We start from the raw sequence: 11,133 nt of genomic DNA on the forward strand, positions 1-11,133 counted from the left end.
CTATTTTGGGCAGAGTAAGAAGCAATGTGATCAAGAAATTATACAAAAAATTTAAAGAAAATAAGAACATGTTTTGGATTTGGAAATATTGATCTGTCAAAAGTGTGTGTGTGTATGTGTGTATACAGCATGGCCCATAAATTTTTGTGAATTTTTTTCCAACTTCATTACTATAAATGCTACTAGCACAAAACATATCATTTAGAGATTCAATTACTTACCTTTTTATTATACTTAAGTTTTATAAATTTTAAATAATCACTAATTTGAATTTTTATATCAATTAGCCTGAGTGAAGCTGGCAAAGGTGGATGTAAACTACAAAAAATTATTTATGCAAAATTAAATATAAAATAAATGTCTATTTCTGGGTTAATGAAAGTAAAAGACTTATCATATGGGGAAAATAGTGGTAACATGAAACAATGGGAATGAATCTAGTGGACATCAAGTTAAGTGAAAGCCAGACAGAGAAAGGCATATATTTCTTCTTATCAATTATGTCAGAATCTACAAAAGAAGTCAAACTTAGAGAAACAGAGAAGCGGTTGGCAGGGGCTGGGGTTGAGGGAAATAGGGAGAGGCGGGTAACGGGGTTTTGACCTTTTGCTATGAGACAAAGGTCTCAGGATCTAATGGTGACTAGAGTTGATTGCGCTATATTCTATGACTGAAATCGGCTGAGGAAGTACAACTTCAATGTAAATATATGAGATGAAAAAAAAAATGATGAGATTGTGGACAGAGGAGATTCAAAGAGTGTAAATCCTTGGAAAACAACCAAAATACTGGGAGAATTTGAGTTTCAAAAGCTCTGAAATTGGTTGGTTCAAGCCAAGATCTCCAACAGATCTTAGGAAACAGGAAATATCTGGTCTCCTGGTGGGATGAATAGAAAATTGACTAATGTCTAGAAGGCCCGTGAGGGTGAAGGGGTAGAGTTGTGGTGCTGGATGGTGGGGGAGGGGCTGTGGCCTAGCCCTCTCCTCTCCTGTCCCCTCCCCCACCCACAGGAGCCCTTTGTGACAAGGCTGCAGGCTCTGTGATGCCAGGCCTGGGGCTTTAGTCCCCAAGTACAAACCCTGTGCTCAGTTACCTGAAGGCAGCAGTGGGGTTCAGGCAATGGAGTATCTTCTCTTTTCTCCAAAAAGCACTTTTGACACTTGGTTGAACTCCAGTTACACTGCCTGGACAATTGAAATCATCCTTGCCGTTCTGTGTGGACTGGGTCTCTTTTTTCTGTTCCTTCCCTGCCACCAGAATAATCCATCTTTTCCTCGTCCTAGGAAACGTGGAACTAGCAGGAAGGTAAGGAACCCTTGGCCCAGACCCACAAGCACATGATTCTCTTTTCTATTATTATGCCTACTTTTCTGAACCAACTCAAGAGACTCCTGAGATGGGAAAGAAGAGGACATCTATTCTCAAGAAAGAATAGATCATCATCCCTCTAGGGACAAACTAGGCTGGACAGGGGATCAGTGAAAACTAATTGTGAATCCTAGCGTGAACACTAGGATTTCTATCCAAAGGTCTCAGATCAGTAGTTCAGGTATGGTTGGGTCTCCAGGGCAAATCCCTGACACAGTGACCAGGAGCCAAGAACCGGATACTGAGTTCATTCTCAGCCAGGAGAAGCCTGCGAATACAACCAGTTCCCCAGCCGTGAACGGGTGTCTCACACAAGGGCTGATCTGAGGACAGTGCTGAGGCCCTCAGAGCCTTACAGCAGGGGCTAGAGTGGGGCCCTGGCTTCGGGAAGCCAAGACCTACCTGATGGAGCTAAGATTCTCCAATACGTCTGATAACACGCGTGTTCCTTCAGCAGAGCAACAGTGACAAATGAAATCCAGGGTGGGTCTCACATAGAAAATCCTTCTCACATCTAGGAAATATTTTCTAGGAATTAGCTCTCCCAGTAATCAAAGAGGAAACCTGAAAATATGTCTGCACAAATATATATATAGGCACATTTATGTACATTAATCGGGACTTCAGCACTTGGTGCTTCAACACCTGGTGTTGGAATATGACTCCCTCATTAAAATTTTCATTTACTTTAGAATACTAACATAAGGATCAATAAAACCTGTTTTCTCCTTTAGTTAACAATGTTGTTGTTGGGGTGTGTGTGTGTATCTCTGTGAATTATTGAATTAGAGTTGACCTACAATGTTGCATTAGTTTTGGATGTACAGAAAAGTGATTATATATATATATATGTTCAAGCTGGCTTTAGAAAAGGCAGAGGAACCAGAGACCAAATTGCCAACATCCACTGGATCATCGAAAAAGCAAAAGAGTTCCAGAAAAACATCTATTTCTGCTTTATTGACTATGCCAAAACCTTTGACTGTGTGGATCACAATAAACTGTGGAAAATTCTGAAAGAGATGGGAATACCAGACTACCTGACCTGCCTCTTGAGAAATCTGTATGCAGGTCAGGAAGCAACAGTTAGAACTGGACATGGAACAGACTGGTTCCAAATAGGAAAAGGAGTACATCAAGGCTGTATATTGTCACCCTGCTTATTTAACTTCTATGCAGAGTACATCATGAGAAACGCTGGGCTGGAAGAAGCACAAGCTGGAATCAAGATTTCTGGGAGAAATATCAATAACCTCAGATATGCAGATGACACCACCCTTATGGCAAAAAGTGAAGAGGAACTAAAAAGCCTCTTGATGAAGCTGAAAGAGGAGAGTGAAAAAGTTGGCTTAAAACTCAAAATTCAGAAAATGAAGATCATGGCATCTGGTCCCATCACTTCATGGGAAACAGATGGGGAAACAGTGGAAACAGTGTCAGACTTTATTTTGGGGGGCTCTAAAATCACTGCAGATGGTGACTACAGGCATGAAATTAAAAGACGCTTATTCCTTGGAAGGAAAGTTATGACCAACCTAGACAGCATATTGAAAAGCAGAGACATTACTTTGCCAACAAAGGTTCGTCTAGTCAAGGCTATGGTTTTTCCACTGGTCATGTATGGATGTGAGAGTTGGACTGTGAAGAAAGCTGAGCACCAAAAAATTAATGCTTTTGACCTGTGGTGTTGGAGAAGACTGTTGAGAGTCCCTTGGACTGCAAGGAGATCCAACCTGTCCATTCTGAAGGAGATCAGCCATGGGATTTCTTTGGAGGGAATGATGCTGAAGCTGAAACTCCAGTACTTTGGCCACCTCATGCGAAGAGTTGACTCATTGGAAAAGACTCTGATGCTGGGAGGGATTGGGGGCAGGAGGAGAAGGGGATGACAGAGGATGAGATGGCTGAATGGCATCACTGACTCGATGGATGTGAGTCTGAGTAAACTCCAGGAGTTGGTGATGGACAGGGAGGCCTGGCATGCTGCCATTCATGGGGTCACAAAGAGTCGGACACTACTGAGCGACTGAACTGAACTGAATTATTCTTTTTCAGATATATATATATATATATATATATATATATATATATTCTCTTTTGGATTCTTTTTCATTATGTGTTATTACAAGATATTCAGTATAGTTCCCTGTGCTATACAGTGGGTTCTTGTTGTTTGTCTATTTTGTATATGGTTCAACTACTTTGTTTTGTATTAACTTTTCAACTAGTTTTCTTTTAAATTATTCTTAATATCTGCCACATGAAAAGAATGTATTCTGCATATGGTAGAAATTAAATTGACTAATTTCCAGCAAATGAAATTATGCAGGTAATTTATGATTTTTTTTTTTCATTTTAAACTACAGGCTGAATAAGAAAGGACAGATAATATAAATATTTATAAATCAGATACATAAAAGGGTTGCAATTCTTTTTAAAAAGGGAGAATCCTTCTTTATGCTCTTCAAAGAAAGAAAACAGAAAATATTTTTATCTGCTTTAAAAATGAGTAAAAGGAAAGAAAACCATAGAGCTCTGTTAGTGAAATGAAGAAAGTCATATTATATATTGACACTGAGTGTCTGATGCTTGTCTAGAGATGGGAGACTGAGATTTGGGTCACAGGTTCTCATTTTTTCTCTCAGCATCGAATGGATCTGAGAGGGAGAAGCAGGAGTAGGAAGAGAAGCGGAGCTTTGAAAGGTGAGTTCTGCCATTCAGCTCTGTGTGCCCCGGATGTTAGCTCCCATGTATCCAGCCCGGAGGGCCCAGAGCCTCTGGTTCTGAGGAAACCAGTGGAAGGTCTTTCCCTTGGGAAACCGAACCCCTCAGGGAGGCTTCTGGAAAGGAGAGCAGAACCCAGATACTACCCAGATTCCATGTACAGAATGAAGCTGTGAAGGGCCTGGATATAACTGTGGCCCTGCTTATAACCAGGTGCCTGTGGGTTGCACTGGACCAACAGCACCTGGATTGGGAGGTGGGACTCCAGGTTCAACCATGGGCACATTGCTTATCTTTGCTCAGATTTGTCTGTGCAGTGACCCCTGCCCTGCAGAGGCAGGTGAACATTGCAGGTTGTGAAGGCAGCAAGGGGTAAAGGATATGGAAACACTTTGTAAATGATAAACCTTTTCATGAGCTTCACTGTCACTGTGAATGATAATGTGGCCTTGGACACTAGTGCTTGGGCTCCAATATCCCAATGGTGGCCCCTTAAAAAGATGGTGCACTCAGCCTCCTGTAAGAACCCTAGGAAGGGGCCCCTGCCTTCCTCACCGTGACCCAGTCTGCTGATTTTCAGTTTGCAGAGATTGCCTGGAAGAGCTGGAAGGGATCCGCAACCTGGTTTTACTTCTTCAGAGGTAAAGAATCTTCATCTTCTCTCCTGGGTTGTTCTTCCTCCCAGAATGTCTGGTGTGACCCCAGGGCTGCAGGCAGCCTGGGACTGAGCTGGGAGGGGAAGCCTTGGGAGTGGGATATGGCTAACGTCCTGGGGTGTGGGAAGCAGGAGCACTGTGAAGTCGCCCTGGGGACCATGCAGGGCTGTGGCTGCAGGTGCCCACCCCTGCCTTGCCTCATGTGCCCTCCTGGCCCTGGAGGTTCCTGGCTGCAGCTTGTGCCTTGTGTTCCCTGCAGCCATGTGGGAAGTCTCCCTGATAAAAAGAGTTTTCATCAGCTCTCCTGGCAAGATCCTCCTGGCGTGGGACAGGAAGCAGCTCCTGCTGGAGCCCACCAGCTCAGCATGGAGCCTTTGGAGGAGGCTGTTTCCACCATATCCCCAGCTCCTCTGACCCAGGACCCTGTGCCTTTGGCCTCCACCTTATCAGCAGAACCTCAAGACAGATCCAACTTGGAGAAAATCCCATTCGGTACTGTTGCAAAAAGCTCCCCTCCAGGTAACTCTTTTTTGGCATCTACCATCTTGGCCATGGCAAACCTTGGCCTCTTCACAAGCTACCCCATTTCTTTCCTGTCCTGCTGGTGGGACACTACAAAGGCCTTGTTCTTTCCTACCTCATCACAGAGCAAGTCCTGGAAAGAAGACCTGTCCCCCTACCCAACAAAGGCCCCATCCTGGGGTGGCAATATAGACAAGCATGTAGAGATTGGTATCCCCTCATTTATCCACCCTGATGTCCAAAAGCTGCTGGAGATCCTAATCACCAAGAGAGCAGAGCTGAGGATTTGTAAGGAGGGAAAAAAGGACAGGTCATTCTCAGAGCAAATGAGCCCAGACTACCATCTGAACACTTCAGGGAATATGTGGAAATCACTGGGTACTGAGCAGGATATCACAACCCCTCAATCTTTCTGGAACGTGAAAGACAAACCAGAGCAGCTACCTGAGCCACAGCATCTTTTACATCCTGAGAGTCTGAGGGATCACATAGAGCAGAAATACAGCCAGCTCTTTTGGGGTCCCCCCTCTCTGCACAGTGAGTCCCTGGTGGCAGCAGTCATTGTCCCTGGGAGCTCCTCTCAATCACAGGCACCCTTTGTTTTATTCAATGGAATCTCTACTGTCTTTCCAGTCTCAATTCAACCTGAAATACCTTTAAGTCTTTCCCAGGACCCACTCTTGCCCTGTGCTGGGGCCCAACCCCAGCCTTTCACTCAAAACTTGCCTGTGTACCAGCCCCCACCTATGGTTCAGATCCAAGGCCAGCCCTACCTCCCATCTCCTCTCCTCTTCAGACCAACTTATTCTTCACCCCAGGTGAGTACCTGTGGGCTCTACTGTCTTCCATTTCAGAACAACCCACTATATTTTATCCCAACTGAAACTCAAAGTCTGGAGTACCCCTTGTTGCAGAAGCAACTGAAAACTGAGATGCCTTTACCCTCTGTGAACAAGAGATCACAGGAAGTCTTTAGCCAACTCATTCCCAACTGTCCCCAGGACACTGGGGAGCCCCAGGCCCAAAGGTTAGTCCCTGGTCCTCATGGAGACTTAATCAAATCTGATCTCCAGAAGCAACATCTTCAAAAGAAGCCCATGGAAGATCATCTCAAAGGGAACCGGCTCCGCAGCATCCACCTGTCTCTACAACTGAGTTCATCTCAGTGCCAATTCCTAGTGACTTATCAGGCCCAGGGAAAGCAAGGATCCTGGCAGCTGTCTGCTTTTAGAGGCAAAAGGAGCCAGGATGCCCAGAAGACAAGGTCCAGGTGCCCTAGGAGATCCCATCGAAGGAGTCAGATGAAGTTCCAGCTAGAAACAGATTTTAGCGAGGGTCTAAGGCCATGTCTGAAGGGTATCTCGAAAGACCCCTCCAGGTCCAGCTTCCCCAAGAAGTTTCTGCAAACGAACTCTGAGAAGGAGTCAGAAAGATACTTGCTGAGGCCCTCAAAGAGTGATTTGCTGAGGCCATCGAAGAGTGACTCCAGAGATTACTTACTCGGTGGCCCAGATAAGAAACACCTAGAAAAAGTCTTAAAAGCCCATTTAGACAAAAAGTTGAGGCAGATTGATCAGGGTTTGTTCCCTGTGACAGTGCGTCAGTCCTGGCTTGCCGCCACCCATGCTTCTAAGACCCACCTTCACAAGGAAATCAGAACTCGAGCATCATTGAAGCATTGGAAACCCCGTATAAATATCTCCCATGAGCTTTCTTTCCTCAATCCAAGCATTCAACAAATGCTGGAAGCACATATCATAAGGTTTCGGGTAAGGCACAGGTGGGACACATCCAAACAGGGCTCTGAGCCTGTAAATCTCAAACCCTCGTCCCTTCCAACATCCACATTTTCCCGCTCAGCCATCTGGCAACCTGGGCCACAGTCAAAAACCAACGTTTCTAAGTTCTTGGGAAAACCTCAGCCCCGTCAGGGAAAGCAAATGATAACAAAAGCATCAGTTCCCTCCCTGGAGAGTCCCTTCCCAGCTCCCATACCTGCAAGGTGGGATATCCAGAGGGCCCTGGGAAAGACTTCACCTGGTGACAGTTGTGGGCCCTCAGAGGCCCCACTGACTGGACAGAAGGGCAGGCCACCTTGTCAGATGCCTGCACCCAACCTCAAGGGTAGAACCCGGCAGAGTGGGACTGTCCTGAGGGCCAGGAAAAGCAGCCTAAACGCCAGTCTCAAAAGGGAAGAGAGTTGGGCTTGGCTGTCAAAATATCCCTGCCATAATGCATTATTACTGGACATGGGCTTAAAATCCCAGTCTTCAAGGGCCAAACAGAAAGCCAAGGAAGACCCTGCCTGGGAAGTCTTCTTGGGTTCCACTGTGCCAGTCAACTCCCAAACCAGCAACATGGATCTGAGGAAATCAGATGAGCCAGTCACCAAGAAAACTCTGCCACCACCCACAAACTCAGTTGGCCGATATTCAGCGGAGCCACGTTTTAAAACACAGGTGGCTAGTAAATTTGAGTTGGGAAGCAAGTTAGAATCAGAGAACCAGCTTCAAGGCCATGCCACTGGTGACCTCCTGCAACAGTCTCACACTGATGTCCTCCTTCAAGACTATACCACTGGCATGCTCCTCCAGGACTTTGCCACCAACCTGCTCCTTCAAGACCCTCACACTGATGTGCTCCTTGCTGCAGACATCTTGGCTTCTCACAGGTCAAGTTCCCAGATGGAATATGCTCGTGGGGACACACCAGCTTCACAGGTGCCATATGACCTCAAAGTGAGTGCACAGAGCACCCAGGAACAGCAGAAATTTCAAAAACCAAAACTGAAGGACCCATTTAAGAGCCAGAGAGAGATGCTTGCTCCAACTGAAGAGTGGAGGGACTTTCAGAGTTTCCAACCAGGAGAACATGAAGAAATGAGGAGTATCCAGAGACAACAGAAACACAGGAAACCAAAAGTGAGGGACCCATGTAAGGGCCAGTTTGCCTCAGCTGATGAAGGGGAGATTTGTGAGAAGCTCGAGCCAGAAGAAGATAGAGAAACCATCAGCCAAGGCAAGATGTTTGCTCCAACTGAGGAGAGGAGGGGTTGTAAGAGACTCCAACAAGAAGAGGATGAAGACATGAAGAGCAAGAGGGAGATGCTTGCTATAGTTGATGAGTGGAGGAAGGCTAGGAGGCTCCAATCAAGAAGACAGCAGAAACCAAAAATTAGGGATCCTTGTAAGGGCCCATTTGCCTCAAATCAGGAGGAGGGGATCTGTGAAAACCTCGAATCAGAAGAGGATGAAGAAATAAACAGCCAAATTGAGATGTGTCCCCCAGCTGGGGAGTGGTGGGATTTTAACAAACCCCTACCAAGAAGACTTCAAGAAACTGAAAGCCAGAGCAAGATACTCACCTCAATGGAGGCCTGTAGGGCTTTTAAGAGATTCCAACCAGGAGAGCCTGAAGAAATGAAGAGCCAGAGGGAGAGGCTTACCCCAACTGAGGAGTGGAAGAGTATTAGGAGGCTCCAACCAGGAGAACGTGAAAAAGCAGAGAGTAGCCAACAACAACAGAAACCCAGGAAACCAGAAGTCAGGGGCTCATGTAAGGGCACATTTTCCTCACTTGATGAAGGGGAGATCTGTGAGAACCTTGAACCAGAAGAAAGTGAAGAAATGAACAGCCAAACTGAGGTGTGTCCCACAGCTGAGGAGTGGAGGGGTTTTAAGAAGCCTCCACCAAAAGGACATGAAGAAACCAAAAGCAGGAGCAAGATGCTCACCTCACCTGAGGATGGCAGGGCTTTTAAGAGGCCCCTACCCAGAGAGTCTGAAGAAACTAATAGTCAGAACAAGATGCTCATTCCAGCTGATGAGTGGAAGGCTTTTAAGCGGCCCCCACGAGAAGATCATGAAAAAACAAAAAGTCAGAGCAAGATGATCACCTCAACTGAAGAGTTGAGTATTAGGAAGCTCCAAGCAGGAGAACAAGAAATGGGGAGTAGTCAACGACAACAGAAACAACAGAAACCCAGGAAACCAAAAGTTAGGGACCCTTGTAAGGGCCCATTTGCCTCAATTGATGAGGGGGAGATCTGTGAGAACCTTGAACCAGAAGAGGATGAAGAAATGAAAAGCCAAACCAAGATGTGTCCCCCAGCTGAGGAGTGGAGGGGTTTTCAGAAGCCTCCACCAAAAGGACATGAAGAAACCAAAAGCAGGAGTGAGATGCTCACCTCACCTGAGGACGGCAGGGCTTTTAAGAGGCCCCTACCCAGAGAGTCTGAAGAAGTGAAGGGCCAGAGGGAGGTGATAACCCCAGCTGAGGAGTGGAAGAGTGTTAGGAGGTTCCAACCAGGAGAACATGAAAAAAAAACATGTAGTCAACGACAACAGAAACCCAGGAAAACAAAAGCTAGGGACCCATGCAAGGGCCCGTTTGCCTCAGTTGATGAGGGCGAGATCTGTGAGAGGCCCAAACCAGAAGAAGATGAAGAAATGCATAGCCAAAGCAGGATGTTGGCCCCAACTGATGAGAGGAAGGGCAATTGGAGGCCCAAACTGGGAAAGTATGAAGAAAGGATTTCAGGACGAAGGGCTTCTCATACCAGAGTGATGAGCCAGTCTCCTCAGGCGAGAGAAACAGAGTCTCTTGGGGGCAAATACCTCCAGTTCTCACCAGAAAAGGAACAACTTTTACCAGAAAGCTACTTGAAAAAAAGGATGAGGCACTTTCTGCAGTGTCTTAGCGCCAATAAAAAAGACAAACAAATGGAAGAAACCTCTCAAAAAGGCAGGCCTGCATCAGTGGCTGCTCAGTGCCAGGAACAAATCAAAGACAAATTCATTGTAGATGGCAGGATTATTGATCCTGAGATGATTGGAACAGTTGTTGGACAGGTCCTGGTAGAGAAATTGGGGTTTCAACAAGGAACCCACACCTCAGAAGTAAATCACCACAGAGAACAGCTTCAGGCCCTAGTGGGTGGGCATTCTCACCACCACAGGACTCTCTGTTCCTCAGAACAGAGAAAAATGTTGAAAACTTCAGCGCACAGTCACCAAGCCAATCCCAAGGACCACAGCCATCTTAGCAAGAGCAGGCATACCAGAGACAGGGGCGACAGGCGGACCTTCCCACCCAGGGAGCCAGAGTCCACAGTCAGACCCTGCCAGCATGGTCCAGGGGACCTGCACCATTGCCCAATATGCTGGCCTCAAAAATGTGTCTCCTCTGGTCAACAAGAGCGTGCTCCTCATGCCTCTCCTGGTAGGAAAATGTTTGTACAAGAAAAAATTCAGTACCTGCAGAGAAACCCTGTTTTTTCTCATGTTAACACATCATCTATGTGCTAAAGTCTCCTTTCTACCACAACTTTTTTTATTATTTCCCCAAAATAAATGTGTGTGTGTGTGTGTTTCTCATGAAAGGTGGTGGCCTCCATCTGTGCCCTGATGCGGGGAAAGGAAGGGCTCAGGGTCCACTCTTGCCAGTTGCCTGCTTTGACTTCCAGATGGGAGGGGGCTATGGAGAGAGGGTGACCCCAATGTGCACCCCAATTCCCTCACTGCACTTGAATGTTTCCATAATCACAGCATTACAGAAACAAGCAACAGCATTCAGGTGAACTAAACCTAAAGACCTCTCGCTTCTCAGGATCCAGCTCAGTCCTCTTCACCTCTCTCTCTACCTTGAACTTGTGGGGCTGTAGGGGAGGGGTTTGCAGAGGCTGAAATTCCCCTCTGGCTCAGAAAGTGTCAGACATAAGCTCACATGTCAGAATAAGGAGGGGAGTTTGGGGGGAGTGCTGGCCCCAAGTCCAGGGTGGGAGAAACTTCATCCCCACATCTTGGTGGGATTAGATGACACCTGTCTTAGAAGCCCCTTCTCTCCCTGATGGAGCTGGGAT

The 11,133-nt window shown here is 46.4% G+C and overlaps 1 protein-coding gene across 1 annotated transcript; it reads left to right on the top strand.

Annotated features, from left to right (window-relative positions):
• Positions 1 to 1,109: 1,109 nt before the first annotated feature.
• Positions 1,110 to 10,615, top strand: LOC102392683 (spermatogenesis-associated protein 31E1). Its single transcript, XM_006067673.4, has 4 exons — positions 1,110 to 1,308; positions 4,017 to 4,074; positions 4,676 to 4,736; positions 5,011 to 10,615. The coding sequence occupies exons 1-4, from the start codon at positions 1,123 to 1,125 to the stop codon at positions 10,577 to 10,579; spliced, it is 5,874 nt and encodes a 1,957-aa protein (XP_006067735.4). The 5' UTR covers positions 1,110 to 1,122; the 3' UTR covers positions 10,580 to 10,615.
• Positions 10,616 to 11,133: the final 518 nt, after the last annotated feature.

The sequence above is a fragment of the Bubalus bubalis genome, chromosome 3 (assembly GCF_019923935.1).
Source record: "Bubalus bubalis isolate 160015118507 breed Murrah chromosome 3, NDDB_SH_1, whole genome shotgun sequence".
NCBI classification, from domain to species: Eukaryota; Metazoa; Chordata; class Mammalia; order Artiodactyla; family Bovidae; genus Bubalus; species Bubalus bubalis.

Bases quoted from the DNA above. Each gene is read 5' to 3' on its own strand.
- LOC102392683 (XM_006067673.4), top strand. From the start codon at position 1,123: ATGGAGTATCTTCTCTTTTCTCCAAAAAGCACTTTTGACACTTGGTTG. The intron at 1,309-4,016 runs GTAAGGAACCCT...TTTTTCTCTCAG, and splicing joins AACGTGGAACTAGCAGGAAG to CATCGAATGGATCTGAGAGG. The intron at 4,075-4,675 runs GTGAGTTCTGCC...GCTGATTTTCAG, and splicing joins GAGAAGCGGAGCTTTGAAAG to TTTGCAGAGATTGCCTGGAA.